This window comes from Microcaecilia unicolor, chromosome 5, assembly GCF_901765095.1.
Source record: "Microcaecilia unicolor chromosome 5, aMicUni1.1, whole genome shotgun sequence".
Classification (NCBI taxonomy): Eukaryota; Metazoa; Chordata; class Amphibia; order Gymnophiona; family Siphonopidae; genus Microcaecilia; species Microcaecilia unicolor.
In genome coordinates, this window is record NC_044035.1 from 54,740,713 (window position 1) to 54,763,550 (window position 22,838).

A 22,838-nucleotide genomic window follows, 5' to 3' on the forward strand; every position below is an offset into this window, starting at 1 on the left:
AAAATAACCTCCTATTGTTACAGAAGCTTAAAAAATATCATAACACACACGCATGCCCCCCCCCCCCCAAATGAAGAGAAAAGGAAAAGCCCAACCGTCCCCCAAACCCCCTCCCACCCCAACACACACACACTCAGAGAAACACAGGTGCAATTAATTTGTTGGATGTTCTATCTCTTTTTGGTCTGTGTACTTAGACAAATATAGGTCATCAATTTTTTACATAGCTGGACCTATACTGTGGGATGCTTTGCCATTACAACTTAGAGTATTGAGAAAGGTAGAAGAATTTAAAATGGGCTTGAAGACCACCTTGTTTCAGTGTGCCTTTGGAGAGGAACAGTAATTTTTAGATCTTGTCTTTTAAATCTGTGCTATGATTTGATTTTTTTTTTTTTGTCTACAAAATCGAGTGGTGTAGAACGAGTAAAAGTGAATCGATTTTTCACTCCTTGAGAAGGTACAAAGACCAGGTGACACTCAATGAAATTACATGGAAATACTTTTAAAACAAGTAGGAGGAGATATTTTTTCACTCAAAAAAATAGTTAAGCTCTTGAACTTGTTGCTGGAGGATGTGGTAACGGTGGTTAGCGTATCTGGGTTTAAAAAAGCTTTGGACAAGTTCCTGGAGGAAAAGTCCATAGTCTGTCCATTGCTTGCCCTGGGATTGGTAGCATGGAATGTTGCTACTATTTGGGTTTGTGTCAGATACTTGTGACCTGGATTGGCCACTGTTGGAAGCAGGATACTGGGCTAGATGGACCATTTGTCTCACCTAGTGTGGCTATTTTTATTTTCTTATGTAAGGTTATGAATGTTGTTTTATTTCTTAAATTGTGTGTTTTAAATGATTGTGTATGTTTTTGTATTCTGCCTAGGGTAGTAGATAAGAGTGGAATACTATACAAAAGTTGTATCCCATAGGGGTCCCCAGACTTTCTTTCACTTTGCTTCTGATTTCCTCCTAATAGGAGTTAATCTCTCCATTTGGTATATTTAGCTTAGTTGAGATCTCCGTTTTTGAACTGAGGGAATTCCCACTTCTTCCAAGCCACTACACAGGTCAACAGCCATATGCAAGCAATGTCGAACTAAGGCAGTTTGTGAAACCGTCAACCCAGGTATCTCTATTCAATAAAAAGATTCCTGGATCCCAAGGGACCTGAAAACCAGTCAACTTGAAACTATTCTCTTCCAAAATGCTTTAGCCTTAGGGCAGAGCCACCAAATGTGCCTTATTTTGTACCCCAGGCCCCACATTGCTTCCTGCAAGCTGAGGAAGCTTGCAAAAGCCAGTGATAGCCTGTCTGGGCTAAGATACCAGCGGTATATTATTTTGACAATGTTCTCTGTAAAATAGCAATAGCTGCTAAAGCAGATGCGGGTGTTTGTCAGTGTCCGAACTCCTCCAGCCCCTGAAGAGCTATGGCCACAAAACCGGCCTGCAGACTCTACCTGCCGTTGCTGAGGTTATTGTTTAGTTTGAAGCAATTCGGTTCATGGGGGGCATTCGGGAGGGAGAGCAATACGGTTCATGGGGGTCATTCGGGAGGGAGAGCAATACCTCCAGCCATTAAATGAATAGGCTGCAGGTCAGAAAGTTGTTTCTTGCTGTTGCTAAGCGACAAACTGCTTGGGACAGGGTGAGGGCTCAGATACTGGTGGGGAGAAACAGGGACAGCAGCTGTGCAGTTGTCTCTCACTTATTCTCTAATACCCTCTTCCCTAACAATTTCAGTACAAGGGAGGTTCAGAGACTGGTGGGAACAGGGTAGGGAGAAAGTATTGGGGTCAGGCTGGGAAGTGTGTGTTTGTTCATGAATTCACTACCCCCTCCCAAGTCCAAGAGATGAGACAGACTACTAAGTGACAAACTGAGGGGTTGTGAGACTGTGACAGAGACCAAGGTTGCTAATTCCATGGTAAAACCGCATAATTGGGCTTTTCCCCACTCTTCTCCGTGGGTTTTTGTGAACACCTGCAGTCCGCAGTTTTTCGGGCTATTTTTCCTCTGGTCTGGGCAATTGTTTTGCTTTTTTTTTTTGTTGTTAATTGCTGCGGCCCTTGGGTTAGCTGCCCCTTTACTGCTCGCCTTCCGATTGGTCCTAATTGGACCAATAGGAGGCAGGATCTGGCCCTGTTTAAAATGCTGCCCACGCACACTACGAACCTTTTTTGTTTTTCTCTCTTGGCCTCCGCCCGGCAGCCGTGCTCAGCCAGAGACGAGAGGCGACTGCGAGGGAGGCAGGAGACGGATGTCAGTTGGGATGGTGTTGGCTCTGGTTATAATTTGGAGATGCTGGTTATGGGGCACCTAGCGCGCATTGTATCATGAAGAGATTTTTTTCTCCTGTTAAAGGGCCACTAAAACAGACGTTATGTTATGGGAATCAGGTGCTCAACATTCAGAGTTTCTATCTATTAATTTACTTATTTATAGCATTTATATCCCACATTAAACATGATTTAGGTTCAAACCTGGAAGCATGTAAAATCTTTTTTGCCTGTGCGTAGATCAAAAGAGAGATTGTGGTGGAAACTTGCTCCTTTCGTTTATGGATGGATGGATTATGAATTTGTGCTAATTATGCTGATGCTGATTATGATTCAAATGATAATTCTGCTGATTATGATTTTGATGATTCTAATTACAATTACCTTATTAATACTCATATTGACCTTATTAAATTTCATATTGACATTATTAGTATTTATATTAATATTGTGCTATTTTGGGGCTACTTTTGTGTTGGAAAAATTTTCGCCATCTGGCATCACTGACGGAGACAGCTTGGGACAGGGTGAGGGCTCAGAGACTGGTGAGGAGAAACACGGCCAGCAGCTGTGCAGTTGTTCCTCTCTCATTCTCTAATACCCCCTTCACTAACAATTTCAGTATAAGGGGGGTTCAGAGACTCTGGGAGCAGGGTGGGCAAAAAGTATTGGGAAGAGTGTGTGCATGAATTCACTACCCCTCCAGGGGAACACTCCTTGAAAAGGGCGGGAAACTGAATTTCAATATGCCCTTGTAAAGAAGGCTGTGTTTTGACAGGAAAATGGTGAAAGCCAAATGGCAGGCACTTGCTAGATTGAAAAAAACAATGGGGAAAAGCTAAAGTGGCTGGGGCTCTTCAGCTTGGAGAAAAGACGGCTGAGGGGAGATATGATAGAGGTCTATAAAGTAATGAGTGGAGTGGAACAGGTAGACGTGAAGCGTCTATTTACGCTTTCCAAAAACACTAGGACTAGGGGGCATGCGATGAAGCTACAAAGTAGTAAATTTAAAATGAATCAGAGAAAACGTTTCTTCTCTCAACGTGTAATTCAACTCTAGAATTCGTTGCCAGAAAATGTGGTAAATGTGGTTAGCTTAGCAGAGTTTAAAAAAGGTTTGGATGGCTTCCTAAAGGAAAAGTCCATAGATCATTATTAAATTGGACTTGGAGAAAATATTTCTCGGATCAGCATAAAATGTTTTATACTTTTTTGGGATCTTGCCAAGTATTTGTGACCTGGATTGGCCACTGTTGGAAACAGGATACTGGGCTTCATGGACCTTTGGTCTGTCCCAGTATGGCAATAACCTAAACGATTGATCGGAAAAGAAAAGTTAGTTCTAGATAGGGATCCAGTCTCCACATTTTCTAATTTAAGGGAGTATTAAATTCAGTATCAATGTTGCCCTTTCTTACACACCCCTCAGCAAAACACCCCAGTCACACTCAGCCATTCTCAACCCCCCCCCCCACTCACACCCATTCTATTACAGCACTCAGCAGAACACCCCACTCACACTCACCCGTTCTCACACACCCCTCAGCAAAACACCCCCAATCACACACCCCAGAATAGCACACCCCACTCACACTCAGCCCTCAGTACCACACCCCCATTGTCATTCAACCGTTCTCACACACCCCAGAGTAGCACACCTCCACACACACTCACCCCTTAGCAGTACACCCTCACTCACACTCATCCGTTCTCGCACACCCGTCAGCAAAACCAAAACACCCCTACTCCTGTGTGTTCTATTTCTATTTGTACAAATAAAAATATCTATGTACATATATCTATACCTATTCTTTGTTTCATTTCTTGCATTAAAGACATCAAGCAAAATGTAACAACCATCATAAATGAGTTAAAAATACATACTTATACAGTGTTATTAACACACAAATAAACCTTTTCTCAATTACAAAGTACTAACCTATCACTGAGCAACGCCAGTGGGGACAGCTAGTGTGAGCTAAGACAAATTCCATGGCTTCTCGTTCAGGCATTTCATAACAAAGGCCAAGGTCTTGTTCCCATCTTTGCCTATCTTTCATCTCTGGTGTCCTCTAGTCCCATGATTAGCATAGTACATGTCGGCAGATAGACCTGCATGGTAAGTATTTATACAGGGCCGCTACCGAGTGTTTAGTGAAGATAAAATCATCATAGATAGCTTCTAGTGTAGTAGCTTCACTTCTCAAATGAGTTTTAATGTTCTACCTGGAACCTGGATGGGTGATAATCACTCACTAGATCTTCAAATGGGAGAAGGACAGAGTTTAAAGTTTACAGTTTATTCTTATAGTCCGCAATAACCACCAAATTCTGTGTGGTTTACAGAATTAAGAAGTCTGGATTCTTCCACCACCTGCCCCACCTAGCAAAGTCTGAGGCCTTTCATTATTGATGTGCAGAAGAGACTAGACCTGGTTAAAAACCAAATAAAACAAAAAACATTGAGTTGTCTCTAATAGAGTATGCTTTGAGAGCTGAAAATCTGGAGATGAACTCATTGAGGGGCATAATCGAAAGTGACGCCCAAGTTTTGCTGAGGACGTCCTCGCAAAACAATCCCGATGGAGGGGCAGGGAAACCTGTATTATCAAAACAAGATGGACTTCCATCTTTCATTACGATAATGCGGTTGGGGACGCCCAAATCTTGAAATTTAGCTCATCCTTAGAGATGGTCGTCCCTAGACTTGGTCGTTTCTGATTTTCAGCGATAATGGAAACCAAGGACGCCCATCTCAGAAACGACCAAATGCAAGCCCTTTGGTCACTGGAGGAGCCAGCATTCATAGTGCACTGGTCCCCCTGACATGCCAGGATACCAACCACGCACCCTAGAGGGCATTGTAGTGGACTTCAGAAATTGCTCTCAGGTACATAGCTCCCTTACCTTGTGTGTTGAGCCCCCCCAACCCCCCCCCTCCCCAAAAAAAACCAATTACCCACAACTGAAGGGAGGCACATAGATGTGGGTACAATGGGTTTGTGGTGGGTTTTGGAAGGCTCACATTTACCACCACAAGTGTAACGGGGGGGGGGGGGGGGGGGGGGATGGGCATGGGTCCGCCTGCCTGAAGTACACTGCACCCACTAAAACTGCTACTGGGACCTGCATACTGCTGTGATGGAGCTGAGTATGACATTTGAGGCTGGAATAGAGGCTGGCACAAAATATTTTTAAAGATATTTTTTGTGGGTGGGAGGGGATTAGTGACCACTGGGGGAGTAAGGGGAGGCCATCTCTGCTTCTCTCCGGTGGTCATCTGGTCAGTTCGGGCACCTTTTTGTGCCTTGGTCGTAAGAAAACAGGACCAGGTAAAGTCCTCCAAGTGCTTGTCAGGGATGCCCTTTTTTTTCCATTATGGCTCGAGGACGTCCATGTGTTAGGCACACCCAAGTCCCGCCTTGGCTACGCCTCCGATACGCCCCCTTGAACTTTGGCCGTCCCTGCGACGGAAAGCAGTTGGGAATGTCCAAAATCAGCTTTCGATTATACCGATTTGGACTACCCTGGGAGAAGGACGCCCATCTTCCGATTTGTGTCGAACAATGGGCGTCCTTCTCTTTCAAAAATGAGCCTGATAGTGTCCCAAACCCGTAGCTTTATGCTGCATGGTCAGGCACACATCATCACCCAAGGACCGATACCTTTCAGGCAACCACATAAGCTAGCTTAGTGGGACAAGGCCATCCAAAGCTTGTTCTGTCACAATCCAAAGTTTACTAAGGGGGTATTGAAACCATTCTATTGCCCCATGGACAGAGGTGGAGAAATTTTTAATGTATAACATTATGGAATTTGTAGCCTGCTTCAAGTACTGTGCTGAGATGTGTACAGAAATATGACAAAATAGAAGTTCACTATAATTATGGTTTTGTCCATAACGTGCATTATTTCTCTTTTTAATTTTCTACAGAATAGAGGGAACAAGGAACTACGATGCAACATGAGGCAGACAAATGTAGGCCTCGAAACCGGAGGCCTGATATGGTCCTGTATGTGCCCAAAGCTCGGAGGGAAGCAATGGCAAGAAGAATAGAAGGAAATGCAGAATCAGGAGATTCCTCAAACCAGTTTCCATGCTTCAGCGTCGGGGTACAATCGGAGCACAGGAGAAGTGAGGGAAGCTCTTTTCAGCTTAAGAAGAGTGTCTTCAAAGGCATTTCTGATGGTAGAAAACCAAGCCCTAATTTTAAGGTTCATGGATGCAAGGCTAAACAGGAAGAAATGCAGGAGCCCCAGACACAGAAGAGAGTTCATCATAAACAGAGGGTGGGTGAGGAACTTGTACCTGAGGACTGTGGTCAGCAAATTTGCAGTAATACAGTGAGCAAGAAACAGGAAAGAGAATTATGGGAAACCTATAGTCAAACATTTGATTATTACCCCTGTATTACAGACATGTCTCTAGAAAACAAACAAAAGCCAAATAATGCGAAACACTTGGAGTCAGGAATTCAAAACATCAGTGAGGTTCATGAACTTATACAATCCGATGTGGAGGCCCCAGGAAATTCAGCAACCGAAATGGCAGCAGGAATAGCAGCAACTGAACTTGAAGAAAGTGAGCTGAAAATAGTTAAGCCATGGAGGCCAAGACTTGATAAAGTGACTGAAAGAACTGTGTACTCTGATGCAAGTTCAGGAGTTGGCATGGGTGAAGACTTCTATTGTGAGCTTGACCCAATGTGTGATTGGTTGTGTGGTGTAACAAAGCCACAGTACACAATCTCTTCTGTACAGTTAAGCAGTTTTTCCAAGAAGACAAATACATTAACGGATGAAACTTTAGAATGTTCAGAGAGCATTTTGGACAGTGCATCAGTGCATATGGATGAGGTCACAGACAGCAGTGAGGATGTAATAAGCAATATGCAGGGCACTGCTGAGGAGAGAATATTTGACTTTTCAGGACTGAAAGATCAAGTCAAGGGTAGAACATCATTTCTGCCACATAGGATCATGGACAATCTGTTCATAAATGCAGGCACAGTTTCAGATGGTGTGCTACAAGGTACAGCTGAGGCTACCGGGTATGTATCAGCATCAGAGCCTTCATATAAAAGGGACAATTTAGTAGAACATTTGAATAACTGTGAATATAATGAAGAAATTAGCAGTAACTCCCAGAGTTCTGAAGAGTTCATAAACAGTAATTCTGAGAATGTGGATAGGTGCATATATAGCTCATTAAATAGCACAGATCTTTCCACTAGCAGTGAGTCAGACAATGGAGACAGAATCATGGACACCATGTATGATCATGCCTACATGACCAACAGCATGTTGGAGCACATGTGTCAGAAAATGGGCATCACATCTGGACAACTGAACACGATTACCAACAATGTATTGGACCCCAAAAGTGACATCTTGGATGGAGTGTTAGATTGTGTCCCAAACAATCTGTCTGTGTGCGAAAGCAAAAGCAGAGACAGTGAATTTAAATATGCCAGTGAAGTAATTGACTCCACATCCAAGCATTCAGGCAATATGGCAAACAGATTAGAATGTATAAATGGTAGTGAGCATTTATCAGTTACTGGAGAAGACTCTTATAGAAAAGAATTTGGCACAGTCTGCTCAGAGAGTTGTGCAGAACCCAAGCATCTGCCTGATGCATTCTGCCCCGATGAGAGTACCTGCCGTGAAAGCAGCACTGATGTAGAGGAGAGCTGGGATTCTTTATTCAATGATGATGGGGACTGCCTAGATCCGCACCTTCTAAATGAGGTACTTTTTAAATTACAGAAAAATAAACCTCCAAATCTTTCAAAACCACTAAAATATTGATTGGAAAGGAACAAATAATTTTTCTGATGTCACACTGAATATAATATATTAAAGTGCAGCGAGACCAAAAATCCACAAAGAGTAATTTTCAAGTAGCTGCTGAGTGGCTAAAATCAGTTATCTTTTAGATGAATTTTCAGCTGGACCTAAGCAATTAGGTTTACAGCTGAAAATTTTCTTCAATCTAAATTTGAACTGGCTAGATTGATTGATTTTTTGATTTTATCTAGCTAATTCTTCTGGGTTAGCACTGATTTTTCAGAACTGTCTCCCCAAACTCTGCCCCAGCCTCTACAAAACTGCACACTGTGCCCAACAGATTCCATTTCTTTCTTCATCACCTTTCCCTGCTGCCTTCCACTTTCCTCCTGTCGACCACTGCCCTTTCTCCCACTTCTCCCTCTTACCTTCCTGCCTCCTACCAGTACTATAGCCCCCCCACCCCCCGGGTTCCTCTTTCCCCTGCACACTGTAGCCAACATCTTCCTTTGAATTCCATCTTTTTTTCCCCTTCCCATGCTCCCTACCCAGCAACCATATCTTTTGTTTATCCTTTTTTCGTGTTCCCCATACCCAGCCTACTACTCCATCACTTCTCTCTGTTGCTGCTTGACATAAAGAATACCTCATATTTTTTTCCTATCTACAAATACCTTCCAAGCACACCAAGGAAAGGGACAGATGGCTTCAGCAGAGAGGGTCTCCCAAGCAGGTCAGTTGTGCCTTCATTAGCAGCAGGAAAGACTAGCAATAACTTCAGTAGCAGTAGAGGACAGGTGCGAAGTGACAGCAGGGACTTGGAAGCACAAAATGGTGGTAGAGGTGTCTAGAACAGCTCCTCCCCCTGCACACACTGCCTGTATTCTGCAGCAAACACATCTTCTACACTACTGCTTTTGGTGCCCTCAGAAGAGTGTGTATTAGTGATGGGGGAAGGGGAATGCCAAGGCATACCTCTCCTACCTGTGGCTCATGTACTCTCATACTCTCAGGGTTAAGAAACCTTTATCTGTACAGTGGTAAAATAAATTCTATTACACTCCATTGCAGCCATGACTTCTGTAATTTAAGAGCAACTTCTTCAAACTAGAAGCTGCATCACTGTATGTTCTGCTCCGTTTCCTTCTCCTATAGTGGACCTTTCCACCCAGTCTTCGACTAATTTCAAATAGGGAAAGATTGCTGCTGTCTTCACAGAATGCTACTTCAAGATTTTAGTTGAGAGCATATCTATGCATCAGCCTTTGAAGGCTTGCCAGCATTTAGGGCTGAATTTGAGGGGTACATGGCACGTGGTGAATCTGTCTGTGCCAGTTCCCTGGCACCATTCATGATCACCATCTCTTTCACCCCAGCATAATCATTCTTTATGCCTACACCCTTTCTGGGCACAATCTTCATCTTTCTCAACCCCCACTGTGGCACAGATCTCATTTATTTACAACCCCTCCCCCCCCCCCCCCCCCAAAAAAAAAAAAAAACCATACACATTTTGCTAATACAGCACATTAGAATAAATTGTAACTTTAACCTTTTTGTGGTCCCTAGTCAAAGTCTTTTAATTTAGCTTTATTTAATGCTTTTTTTTCTCTTTGATCCTGTAAACCACAGAGTTTTTTTTTTTTTTTGGGGGGGGGGGGGGGTTGGTTTTGCAGAATTTCAAAGTTGATGATGATGAAATCTGGCTCTCTCCTTTAGACAAAATAATAATTCCTTGTCATCAGCAGCAGATGAATCCATTAACTGATGGGTTGTATCCGCCTACCAGCAAGTGGAGATAGAGAACACTGAAAGACCATAGTGCCTCTAGGACGGCTGGCCCCAACTGCCTTCAGCATTTCTCTATCTCCCAGCAGGTGTGGACATAGCTTGATCAGCTCCTGGATTTCAGACTGCCTGGGGTGGCTCCTGTGCTTTGCCAGTTGAGCAGGGGTGTTGTGGCTGGTGGTGCCCACTTTAAATGCATATAAGTTCGCCCTTTCCCTGCCTTACCCATTTCCCCCCCCCCCCCCCCCCCCCCCCCGCCTCCCGGAGTCCCTATGTTGCTGCCTGCCTCCAACTTTCCTCACAGTATTAAAAAAAAAAAAAGAGCGCGCTTTTTCTGCGTGGCTGTTCTGAGGTTTTTTCCAGTGATCCTGGTTCTGTGCAGCTTGACTGGAGCTCGTTGACTCGTTCTCCTGAGGTGAGAGTGGTGCCCAGCTCCTCCGGGGAGGACCTGCGGACGCCGTTCCGATTGGGATAAGTTTTGGCATGAAGCCGCCATTTTATTGCTATATTCCCGTCCTGTGAAAAAAATGGACGATGGCTGCTGAAGGAGTTAAGCACTGCTCCCGTTGTGGTAAACGCAGATCAGCAGCGGGGCTGTGTAAAACGTGCTCCTTAGACGCTCACGCTAGTTTGAGCATGCTGAGCAATGTTTCTTCCCGCTCGATGGAGCTAGCATTGGGCGCCATTTTGGAAGCGCCGCATGCCTCGACCCTCGCGATTGTGGAGGAATCTGAGTGCAAGGGGATGCCTCATTTAGAGGCTGCCAGAGGAGCTCCTACATCCGTTTCGAGGGTCAGGGTGAGTTTTTCTCCCCTGAGTTTGTGCTTTTAATGCATAAGGCTTTTATGCTGAAAAGAGCTCTGCCGCAGGTGTCTGACACTGCGTTGCCTCCTGGCTTCCCTCCGGGTGTTGATGCCCCGGGGATGACTTCAGAGGTTATTTCCTCCCCCGAGCGTTGGAAATACGCTAAGCATAGACGGGTAAATTTCCCGTCTGAGAGTGGCGCATATCCTCCCCCCCCCCCCCCCCCCCCCCCCCCCATGGTCGGGCTGTGGAGAATCTGAGGGATCTGTCAGGCCCTCAGGGACGGATGATCCGGAGGAGGGTGCCTGTTTGCCACTGGATTTGGATGATCCCAATGCGGTCCGGATTTTCCACCGCGATGAGCTGCCAGCTCTCATTACTGACACCTTGCAGGCCCTCTCGATTGATGATCCTGCTGAAGGCGAAGCCTCCTCTGTTAATCTTAGGATGGCGAGTACTAAGAAGCCTACTCGGGCCTTTCCTGTGCATGACTCCATCCAAGAGCTTATTTCTGCTACATGGTCTGACCCCGATGGGCCTTTGAAAGTGGCCAGGGCTATGGGTCAGCTGTACCCTCTGTGTGAGGAGCACTTGGCCCCTTTGGGGATGCCTAAAGTGGATGCACTGGTCACGGCAGTGACAAAAAAGACCACTTTCCCAGTAGAAGGAGGAGTCACTTTGAAAGACATGCAGAACCGGTGGCTTGAGTCCACACTGAAGCGGCCCTTTGAAATTGCGGGCCTTGCCTTGAGGGCGTCTATTTGCAGTTCCTATGCAGCCCAGGCATGTCTTTCCTGGCTACAGCAGGTGGTGGAACAGCCCGCCGATGGTGCGGGCCCCCTTTTTCAGGTTGCCCCGCGGATGGAGTCAGCCCTGTCATTTTTGGCTGATGCCCTGTATGATCTGGTCAGAGCTTTAGCTAAACAGATGTCTGTGGCGGTGTCCGCCTGCTGCCTTCCTTGGCTGCGGCATTGGGCGGCTGACATGGCTTCTAAGCAAAGACTGGTGAGGCTTCCCTTTCGGGGCCTTCTGTTATTTGGAGAGATTGTGAAAGACCTGGGGGAATCTAAACACCAGAGGTTACCTGAGGATAGGCCGAGGCCTTCTTCCAAGGGTTCTGTGTTTCCCTCCTCTTTCAGACCTCGCTTCCGTGAAGCTCAAAGGTATCGCCCGGGGCGCTCTGCTGGGTTTTCTCAACGTGTCCGTTTTCAGCAGAGGAACTCCTTTCGCTCTGACAAACGTTCCGCAGGGGCCGGTTCAAGGCAAGGAGTTCAGGGGCATCCTCCACAATGATGGGATGCCGGTCCACTCCTCCTTGCCTGCAATAGGAGGACATCTTTCCCTCTTTCTAGAGGAGTGGACCAAGATTACTGCAGATCAATGGGTCCTGAACCTGATCAGAGAAGGTTACCGACTGGAATTTGGTGCCCCGGTGAGAGACGTGTTTGTGGAGTCCCGATGCGGTACTGCCGTAAAACGGGCGGTGGTAGAGGATACCTTACAAGTCTTGCTGCACCTCGGAGCGGTGATCCCGGTGCCTGCCGCCGAATGCGGCTGTGGCCGCTATTCGATTAATTTTGTCGTGCCTCGAAAAGGCAGGTCTTTCAGGCCGATCCTTGACTCACGAAGAGTAAACAAGGCTCTCAGAGTATGACATTTTCGCATGGAAACCCTGCGCTCCGTCATTGCAGTGGTTCAGCCAGGAGAGTTTCTCACGTCTCTGGACCTAAAAGAAGCTTATTTTCACATTCCTATCTGGCCTCCACACCAGCGGTTCCTCCGCTTTGCAGTGTTGGGAAAGCATTTCCAGTTTCAGGCCTTGCCTTTCAGCCTAGACACATCTCCCCGTACCTTTTCCAAGGTAATGGTGGTAGTAGCTGCCTGTCTCAGGCGAGAGGGTATCAGAGTTCACCCTTATCTCGACGACTGGCTCATCAGAGCGGACTCGGCAACCGAGAGTCGTCTTGCCACAGCCAGAGTGGTGGCGGTCCTGCAGGCACTAGGCTGGGTGGTCAATGTACCCAAAAGTCACCTGACCCCCTCTCAGTCTCTCAAGTATTTGGGGGTCTGGTTCGACACGGCGGTGGGGTTGGTCTTTCTCCCCGACCAAGGCGGTGCAAGCTTCAGAATCAGGTCCGTCTGCTCCTGCAGATGCCTCTCCCGCAAGCTTGGGACTTTGTCCAGCTGCTGGGGTTGGCCATCTTGGAGGTAGTGCCTTGGGCGAGAGCACATATGAGGCCTCTGCAGATTGCTCTGCTTCAACAATGGTCTCCGATGTCCCAGGAATATCAACGCAGACTAACGTTGCTCCCTGCAGCCTGGCTCAGTTTGGAGTGGTGGCTCTCCGACAGGATACTGCGCCAAGGAATGCCTCTGGCGCTTCCTTCCTGGTGCCTGGTGATAACAGATGCCAGCCTTTTAGGCTGGGGAGCGCATTGCCAAGGAAGCTATGCTCAGGGTCTCTGGACACTTGTGGAAGCGGGGTGGTCCATCAATCGCTTGGAACTGAGAGAGATATTCCAGGCTCTTATGGCCTTTCAAAAGACTCTGAAGGGGCTTGCTGTCCAGGTTCTGTCAGACAACACGACAGCGGTGGCATACATAAATTGCTAGGCCGGCACTCAGTTCAGGGCCCTGGCTGCGGAGGCTGCTCAGATTTGCCACTGGGCCGAGCTCCACCTGCAGCTTCTGTCAGCAGCTCACATAGCAGGTCAGAGCAACGTGCAAGCTGATTTTCTCAGCAGGCATCAAATCGACCCAGCGGAGTGGGAACTGGCAGAAGAAGTTTTTCTTCAGATTTGTGCCAAATGGGGGACTCCCAGAATGGATCTAATGGTGTCAAGTGCAAACGCCAAAGTACCTCGCTTTTTCAGCAGAAGGAGAGATCCTCACTCAGCGGGGTTGGATGCTCTGGCTCAACCCTGGCCCTCGGGCCTCCTGTATGTGTTCCTACTGCGGATTCGACAGCACCGAGGTCTGGTGATTCTCATAGGTCCAGATTGGCCAAGATGTCCGTGGTATGCGGATTTCCGCCGGATGTTGGTGGATGCACTGGTGCATTTGCCCCTGGTGCCGAACCTGTTGGTTCAGGGTCCGGTGACTATGGAGGATCGCTGCCGATTTGGTCTTACGGCCTGGCTATTGAGAGGGCGCAATTGAGAGACAAGGGCTACTCTAATAAGGTCATCTCCATTCTCTTGCAGGCCCGCAAGCAGTCTTCCTCGGCAGCTTATGCTCAGATCTGGCGCAAATTGGAGGCGTGGGGTGTTTCAAAGGTGATCACACCCACGCGAGCTACAGTCTCAACTGTGCTGGACTTTTTGGAGGAGGGCTTACAAAAAGGCCTGGCTTACAATTCCCTGCAGGTGCAAGTGGCAGCATTATTATGCTATTGAGGGAAGGTCGCTGGCTTGTTCCTTGCTGCTCATCCGGACATTGGCAGATTTCTCAGAGGGGTGCTTAGGCTCCATCCTCCTGTCTGGTTGCCCTGTTTGGCCTGGAACCTGGGGCTAGTGTTGAAGGCTCGTCAGTGTTCGCCCTTCAAGCCACTTAGGCGAGCTTCTGAGAAGGATGTGACTCTTAAGACAGTCTTTTTGGTGGTCATCACATCAACTAGTCGTGTGTCTGAGCTGCAGGCGCTGTCCTGTGGGGACCCTTTGCTGCAATTCTCGGAGTCCGGAGTGACGGTACGTACAGTGCGTTCCTTCCTGCCTAAAGTGGTTTCAGCGTTTCACCTGAACCAGCCTATTTTCTTTCCTTCCTTTTCTAGGGAAGAGTTCCCGGACTCCTTTGGGCAGTTACATCTTTTGGATGTCCGCAGTGCGCTGTTGCAGTATCTTCAGATGACTTCAGGACTTCTGATCACCTTTTTGTTCTGTTGTCGGGTCCTCGGCATGGAGGTCCAGCATCTAAGGCCACTATAGCTCGTTGGCTCAAGGAAGTCATTTATTCTGCTTATCTGCTTTCAGGTCGGTCTCCGCCTGAAATGTCTAAGGCGCATTGTACAAGAGCGATTTCCTCCTTGTGGGCTGAAACGGGTGCCCGCTCTCTTCAACAGATATGCAGTGCGGCTACTTGGGCTTCTCAGCTCTCTTTTGCCCGGCATTACAGGCTGGATGTTGCAGCGAAGCAAGATGCTATTTTTGGAGCTCAAGTGTTGGCTCGTGGTGTGGCCTATTCCCACCCTAAGTAGGGATTGCTTTTGTACATCCCATCAGTTAATGGATTCATCTGCTGCTGATGACAAGGAAGGGAAAGTTAGGTTCTTACCTTGGTAATTTTCTTTCCTTTAGTCACAGCAGATGAATCCATGATCCCTCCCTGTCTGACTTCGTTTTTTGTTCAGATCTTTCATGCAGATATAAATCTCATTGGGAGAAGTTGGAAAACAGTTATCAGAATTTCTACATGATGTGCTACTACAGGAGGTTGAGATCGTCCCTCCTTTGTTGCTCCTGTTCTGGGACGTTTGTTCACTGTGAGGAAAGTTTATGTTACTATACCTTTATGATACACTCTGCTTTGGAAATCTCAAATACTGAAGGCAGTTGGGGCTAGCCGTCCTAGAGGCACTATGGTCTTTCAGTGTTCTCTATCTCCACCTGCTGGTAGGCGGATACAACCCATCTGCTGTGACTAGAGGAAAGAAAATTACCAAGGTAAGAACCTAGTTTTCCCATCTCCTTCAGGATCTAGGGTTATCACCAACCTAGAGGTCAAATCTTCAAACTACAAATGAGATTTTTCATCATGCTTAAAAGGTTCCACGATAATCATGGCCAAATGTTAGACTATTTGGCCATTGCAATCCACATTGTTCATTTTGCCCACCTACAAATGAGAAGACCTCATTACAATGGAATCAGTGCACCCAACCTCATTTTTTATGCTAGTCCTTCACCATTTAATGTCCTAGAACAGCGGTAGGCATCAAAATTCAACCTGCCTAATTGTGTTTGGCTTACTAGAATTTTACTTCTCATCACAGATGCTTCCAACACTGGTCAGGAAGCCCACTTCAGCTGTCAACTTATTCAGGGAACTTGTCACAAGCTGAACTGCTCCACATCAGTGATCTGGCGCTCTGAGAAATATTTTACTCCCTCTGATAGTCTGCACATCATTTTTAGCATCATTCATTATTAATTTAATCAAGTTTCCATGTTTTATGTTAATGAGCAAAAAGGAATAGGATTCCTTCATTTATGCAGAAAGCAGGACAAATATGGGTCTTTATGATTTTCAGTCATACGTAAATTTAGACCACTTAATCCTGGGCATTCAGAACCAGAGAGCTAACTGACTCTGAAGAGTTCTTCAGTCTCACTAGTGGTTTCTTGACTGTTAAGCTCTACAAAACAATTTTGGACCCAGGGCACTCATTTAAATAAACTTGTTTGCTAACAATGAAAGTTCAAAACTACCCCTCTATTTTTCAGTGCAAAATCCCTTTCATAGCAAAAACCTTATACAAGTTTCTAAAGAGGCCTGACATGATGATTTTTATAGCACAGTACTAGCCTCATCACGATTGGTTTCCTCTTCTCTACAGACTCTCAGTTCTTCCTCCATGCAGGTGTCAGTTTTTTCCATTTCTGGTGACACAGAACAAGAGCTCTCTTTTGCATCCACATCTCTAATTGCTAACCCTGGCAACTGAACCACATTTAGTTTCTGCCTTGGCCTACCAATACCAATTCAAGATATGTTGTTTACAGAAGGAAAATCTTGTACCAGTCATACAATGCCTTTACATGGAAGTTATTTTCGATCTGGTGTTTCACACATAGCTACAACTTTATTTGGTGTCCTCCAAAAACCATACTCCACTACCTTTGCTGTCTTCGTTGCTTAAGCCTGCAAAAATCATCCATCAAAACACATCTTAGCACACTCTCAGCCTATCATGTCACCATTAACAGTTTTCCAGCTTTCACAGTTTGCAGTCATTTTCAAATTTGTGAAAGAACTTATTTTATTATACTTGATTACTCACTGCCTCAAATAATGTGTGAGGATGAATAAAAACTTTTTGTCAGACCACCAGTTCAGAAGTGGCCTGTGCAGTGGGACCCAACATTTCTTATGAAACCACCTTTTGAGCCCATGGAATTTGCATCACTTAGGCATCTCGCTTGGCAAATGCCTTTTCTAGTTGTAGTTTCTTCAGCTAGAAGGACAAGCAGACTTCAAGCCTTGGTCACCTATGAACTGCATACTCAATTTCATCATAACAAAGTCATTCTACATATTTATCCTAAGTTACCAAAAGTGGTCACATATTTCCATGTCAATGAAGAAATAGTGCTTCATATATTTTAACTTAAACCACACAAGCATCTGCATGAAAAGTCCCTCCATACTCCAGTGCAGTCCTGGAGGACTGTATACCAGTATGGTTTTCAGGATTTTTCTAATGAATATGCATGAGATATACTTGTGTATAGTAGATGCAGTGCATGTAAATTCTCTAATGAATATTCTTAGGGATATCCTAAAATCCTGATTGGTTTGCATTCCTCTAGGTTTGCTATTTGATGCCCCTTTTCTAGACTGCAGAAAGGCTTTCATCTACTATCTTAAAGGAACTGACTCAATCAGTTGTAATTGTCTCCTTTGATCCCAGTGCAGTTGGTGTTCCTGTAATTAAATGTACCTTAGTCAATTGACTAACATCATGTACCAATTCTGTTACAAATAGTCTGTATTCCTCTAGCCAGTAAGTTCAAACATCATTAGATGCAGCTCTCCTGAAATCTGTTTTATTGGACAGCATATGAAAAGCAACTGCTTTGTCCTCATACCTAATATTGCTGGAACCAGTTTTCATTTGGAGACGGTGCATTTGGTTGAACTATGCTGACCAACATGTGCTTGAGAAAATTAGCAACTTTTGTACCTGTAGCTGAGATTGCGCTATTCCTCCACAATGGACAGCCTTCTATAAAATTGAATGGCTCTGAGTTTGGGGAGTAATCCACTTGGGTGTCTGACTCAATCCTGCTTGTCAACAGAGAAAATATTTTCTCACCTGTTAACAGCTGTTTTCCTTCGATGACAGAATTGATCAAGCACACAATATGTCCCACATAACTAGGAGTTGCATTAGGACATAGCTACAAAAGCATTGCCATACTGGGGCAAACCAGAGGTCCATCAAGCCCAGCTTCCTGTTTTTAATAGTGGCCAATCCAGGTCACCACTGCCTGGCAAGATCCCAAAAGAGTAAAATAGATTTTAATGTTCCATATCCCAGAAATAAGCAATGGATCTCCCAAGTCTACCTTATTAATGGTTTGTGGACTTTTCTTTTAGAAACTTGGCCAAACCTTTTTTTAAACCCTGCTACACAAACTGCATTTACCACATCCGCTGGCAACGAATTCCAGACCTTACTTGCATGTTGAATGAAGAAATATTTTCTCTGATTTATTTTAAATGTACTACTTAGTAACTTCAGTGTGTGTCCCTAATCCTTGTACTTTTGGAAAGAGTAAACAAGTGATTTATGTCTACCCATTCCCCTGCACTCATGATTTTATAGACTTGTATAATATTTCCCTTAGCCATCTCTTCTTCAAGCTGAAGAATCATAGTCTTTTTAGCCTTTCCTCATAGGGGAGTTGTTCCTTCCTCTTTATCATTTTGATTGTCCCTGTACCTTCTCTAATACCATGAGTACATAAGTATTGCCATACTGGGAAAGACCAAAGGTCCATCAAGCCCAGCATCCTGTTTCCAACAATGGCCAATCCAGGTCACAAATACCTGGCAAGATCCCCCCCAAAAAGAACAAAGCATTTTATACTAATTATCCCAGAAATAGTGGATTTTCCCCAAGTCCATTTAATAATGGTCTATGGACTTTCCTTTAGGAAGCCGTCCAAACCTTTTTTTAAACTCTGCTAACTGCCTTTACCACATTCTCTGGCAATGAATTCCAGAGTTTAATTACACGTTGAGTGAAGAAATATTTTCTCCGATTTGTTTTAAATTTACTACATTGTAGCTTCATCACATGCCCCCTAGTCCTAGTATTTTTGGAAAGCGTAAACAGACGCTTCACATCTACCTGTTCAACTCCACTCATTATTTTATAGACCTCTATCATATCTCCCCTCAACCGCCTTTTCTCCAAGCTGAAGTGCCCTAGCTGCTTTAGCCTTTCCTCATAGGGAAGTCACCCCATCCCCTTTATCATTTTTGTCGCCCTTCTCTGCACCTTTTCTAATTTCACTATACCTTTTTGAGATGCTGCGACCAGAATTGAACACAATATTCGAGGTGCGGTCGCACCATGGAGTGATACAAAGGCATTATAACATCATTTTTGTTTTCCATTCCTTTCCTAATAATATCTAACATTCTATTTGCTTTCTTAGCCGCAGCAGCACACTGAGCAGAAGGTTCGAACGTATTGTCAATGACGACACCTAGATCCCTTTCTTGGTCCGTAACTCCTAACGTGGAACCTTGCATAACGTAGCTATAATTCGGGTTCCTCTTTCCCACATGCATTACTTTGCACTTGCTCACATTAAACATCATCCGCCATTTAGACTCCCAGTCTTGTAAAGTCCTCTTGTAATTTTTCGCAATCCTCCCGCGATTTAACGACTTGCCCAAAATGTTCTGGTCGCCATATCCCAAAAAGATATAGTGGAATTAGAAAAGGTTCAAACGAGTGAACAAAATGATAGTGGAGATGGAACTTTCCCATGTGAGGAAGGGCTAAAGAAGTTAGGGCTCTGCAGCTTGGATAAGAAACAGCTTATGGAGGATGTGATTGAGGTCTACAAAATCCTGAATGGTGTGGAACAGGTGTAAGTGAATCGATTTGTCACTCATTCAAAATGTACAAAGACCAGGGGACACTCAATGAAATTGCGTGGAAATACTTTTAAAACAAATAGGAGGAAATATTTTTTCACTCGAAGAATAGTTAAGCTCTGGAACTTGTTGCTGGAGGTTGTGGTAATGGCGATTAGCATATCTAGGTTTAAAAAAAAGGTTTGGACAAGTTCCTGGAGAAAAAGTCCATAGTCTGTTATTGAGAAGGGACCTGGGGGAAGCCACTGCTTGCCCTGAGATTGGTAGCATGGAATAGAGGTACTAATTGGGTTTCTGCCAGTTACTTGTGACCTGGATTGGCCACTGTTGGAAGCAGGATTCTGGGTTAGATGGACGATTGGTCTGATCCAGTATGGCTATTCTTATGTTCTAAGCCTCCAGCTGTGTCATGGGACCTCAATGTTGTCCTCACTCAGCTGATGAAAGCTCCCTTTGAACTACTTGACTCCTGTTATCTGAAGTACCTGACCTGGAAGGTACTATTTTTGGTGGTGGTCACTTCAATACACAGGGTTAGTGAGCTTTAGACTCTAGTAGTACAAGGTTTCATCATGGCAGAGTAGTTCTGCATGTACACCCTAAGTTCCTTCCTAAGTGGTGTTGGAGTTCCATCTTAGTCAACCTGCCAACATTCTTCCCAAAATCTCATGGCCATCCTGGCTAAAATGCACTGCACACCTTGCCAGTGAGCCTTTGCCTTCTATCTGAAGGGGACGGGGCAGCCATCAGTAAATGCAATTTGTCCAATTGGCTGGCAGACTGCAATTTTGTCACTATATCCAGGCTGGACTGATTCTAGAGGGTCATGTCATGGCTCAGTTTCCTTGGAGAAAACCCGCTACAGTTGAGTAACTTAGTTTTACATTCTAACTAGTAAAATGGTGTGATTATATGAAACATTTACTGCTATTCTCTAGTATACAAAAGTAGTGATTCTCAAACTTCTGTGAAACACGCAACTAGATCTAGTTACCTATAAAATCTTGCTTGTCTTTAGAATAAGCTCCACAGGAGATCCATCATTTCTTTTTTTTTTTATTGTATTTTTTATTAATTTACAATATTTATAATCAAGTACAACCTCTTGAAAAGAAAGTGATAAAATTAAGGAAAATCTTTACATATTTCTTAAGGTATAACTAAGAGATCCATCATTTCTTACTTGTTTGCTCTCTCAGTACGTCCCAACACGATGTCTGCATTCTGCCATTCAGCATCGTTTGGTTGTTGCTATGGTTAAAGCCGTTATTCATGCTAGGGTTTGACGTTTTGTGTTTTCAGTACATGGCCCAGAGCTCTGGAACCAGTTTCAGGAACATCTCTGATCCCAAGCCTCACTGGAACGGTTTAAGGCAGACCTCAAAACTCATCTCTTTGAAGAAGCCTTCCACTCCCAGTTATCTCACCCCTAGTTTCTTGCACCATGGGCTTCTAAATGACTCCCCCACCTGATGTGTTTCCCTTTTTCCCTCTTTCCTATCACAATTATTGTATTTCTCTCCCCTTCCCCATCTAATCTGTATTGTCCCTTCTTTTTCTCTCTCATCTATTTTTAGTCTGTAAGATGCTTAGCTGGCGTTGTTGATAAGCGAGGTAGTAGGTTTACAATAAACTTGAAACTTGATAGCCAAAATATGCAAATTAGTCTGATTCTTATACCAAATATATACATATATTTCATGAATTTCCCAGTAAATGGAAACTAAACCTACTTTAAGGGTCTTGAGGACAGATTTAGAAATCATTGTATAAGCTCTGGTAAAACGGCCATTCTTTCAAAGAAAAGGAAAAGCACAGAGAAGTTAAGTGACTGCCATTACAGACTTTCCCTTGTGTATTTTTTCAACATATTGTACAAGTGCAAAACAGTATGAACTCTTTAAAATATAACCTTGGTTAGAAATACCAGATATTATTGATAACTGGTGTCATATTTTTCTAGCTAACAGATAGACGAAAGACCAAGAAAAACTTTCAAGAACCCCAGTTCAATTATTACAACTATGAACCAGCTGAGCTGGATCTGAGTGATTCTTTCCTCCCACATGTCATAGAGATATATGATTTTCCTCCAGAATTTAAGACTGAGGATTTGCTGCGAGCGTTTTCTAGCTATCAGTAAGTATGTGAGTTAAATAATTAAATCAGACAATATTAATGTGCTTTATTTTTTTTCTTGAGAAGATACACATTTGCAGCTACTTATATCTTTAAGAATATTATTTTATTTATTTGTTGCATTTGTATCCCACATTTTCCCACCTCTTTGCAGGCTCAATGTGGCTTACATTATTCTGCAATGACAATCGTCATAAATGGTATGAGAAGAACAAAGTATTGTTACAATTAAGGTACTTTAGGTATCAAGAAAATTAGAAATAAAAGAGATAATACCTATCGGATATGCAAAATGTAAGGTAGAGTATAGAGTTAAATAATAGTATGATTAAGTAGCCAAATTAAGAATTCAATGTTGATTAGTTCAATACAGATGTAATAGTGAGTCTTTTATGAAGGATTCTTGTTGTAAGTCTCGTTAAATAATTTAGTTTTATTGTGTACAAGAAAAGAGATAGTTAACGGGTAAGATTTCCAAATTTTTCATCCTTGAGCCCTGCCAGTATTAGTGAATTTTTTTTCTTACAAGTACCTGTCTCACCGATTCCCTCATGATCAAAAGCAAACGCCAGCGCTAGAGGCTGTTAGCGGCATACTAGCACCGGAGTTTGCTACCGCCCCATGATTAAAGCTCTTGAGCACGTGAAACAACGCACTCGAGGGCTCTTAGCCCAAGTAGCATGCAAATGCTACCGACGATCCCACCCCCCCAGGTTCAGGAAGGGCTGGAGATCCAGTGGGTCTTCAGCCCCCCCAAACCCGCAGAAAAAGACTCCCTGTTGGTCCAGTGGCCGCCGGTCAACCCTCTCCCTCCCAGCTAGCGACAGGGGTGGGCGGACCTCCAGCCCACCTCAACTCCTAGAGTTGTCTGCCGCCGAATCCCTGGTAAAAATAACCCCGAACCCCCTCCCGGCCCCCCTACCTTAGTTAGAGGAGGGACGCAGCCTGCCTCCCTCCTGTTCCTTCGACGCCGCAAAATGGCGGCGCCCCGCCCAGTACATCCCAGGATCAGTTTTGTTGGAGTAAGAAGAAGGTATTGATTGGAACTTGGTTTTTGAACAATTTTTGGTTTTACCATAAGTGTGTATAATATATTTATATACACCTTTGATAGTTTTACCCCTGACACAGCCTGAGGGCGAAACGTGGCCACGTCGGGCATTGTTCCAATAAACCTTTTTGACCTTGTTCTGCTTTTCTGTTTGTTTATG

General features: G+C 44.5%; 1 protein-coding gene across 5 annotated transcripts in view; it reads left to right on the forward strand.

The window, feature by feature from the left end:
- The window catches only part of R3HCC1L (R3H domain and coiled-coil containing 1 like), a 150,448-nt gene that overhangs the window by 86,568 nt on the left and 41,042 nt on the right, over nucleotides 1–22,838 (forward strand). For 4 of the 5 annotated variants that reach the window (XM_030202905.1, XM_030202903.1, XM_030202904.1 and 1 more), the window contains 2 exons: nucleotides 6,217–8,028; nucleotides 21,452–21,627. In XM_030202905.1, coding sequence (XP_030058765.1) covers nucleotides 6,217–8,028; nucleotides 21,452–21,627 — 1,988 coding nt within the window. Of the gene's footprint in view, nucleotides 1–6,211; nucleotides 8,029–21,451; nucleotides 21,628–22,838 lie in introns of all 5 variants that reach the window. The other variant, XM_030202907.1, reaches the window with a different exon arrangement.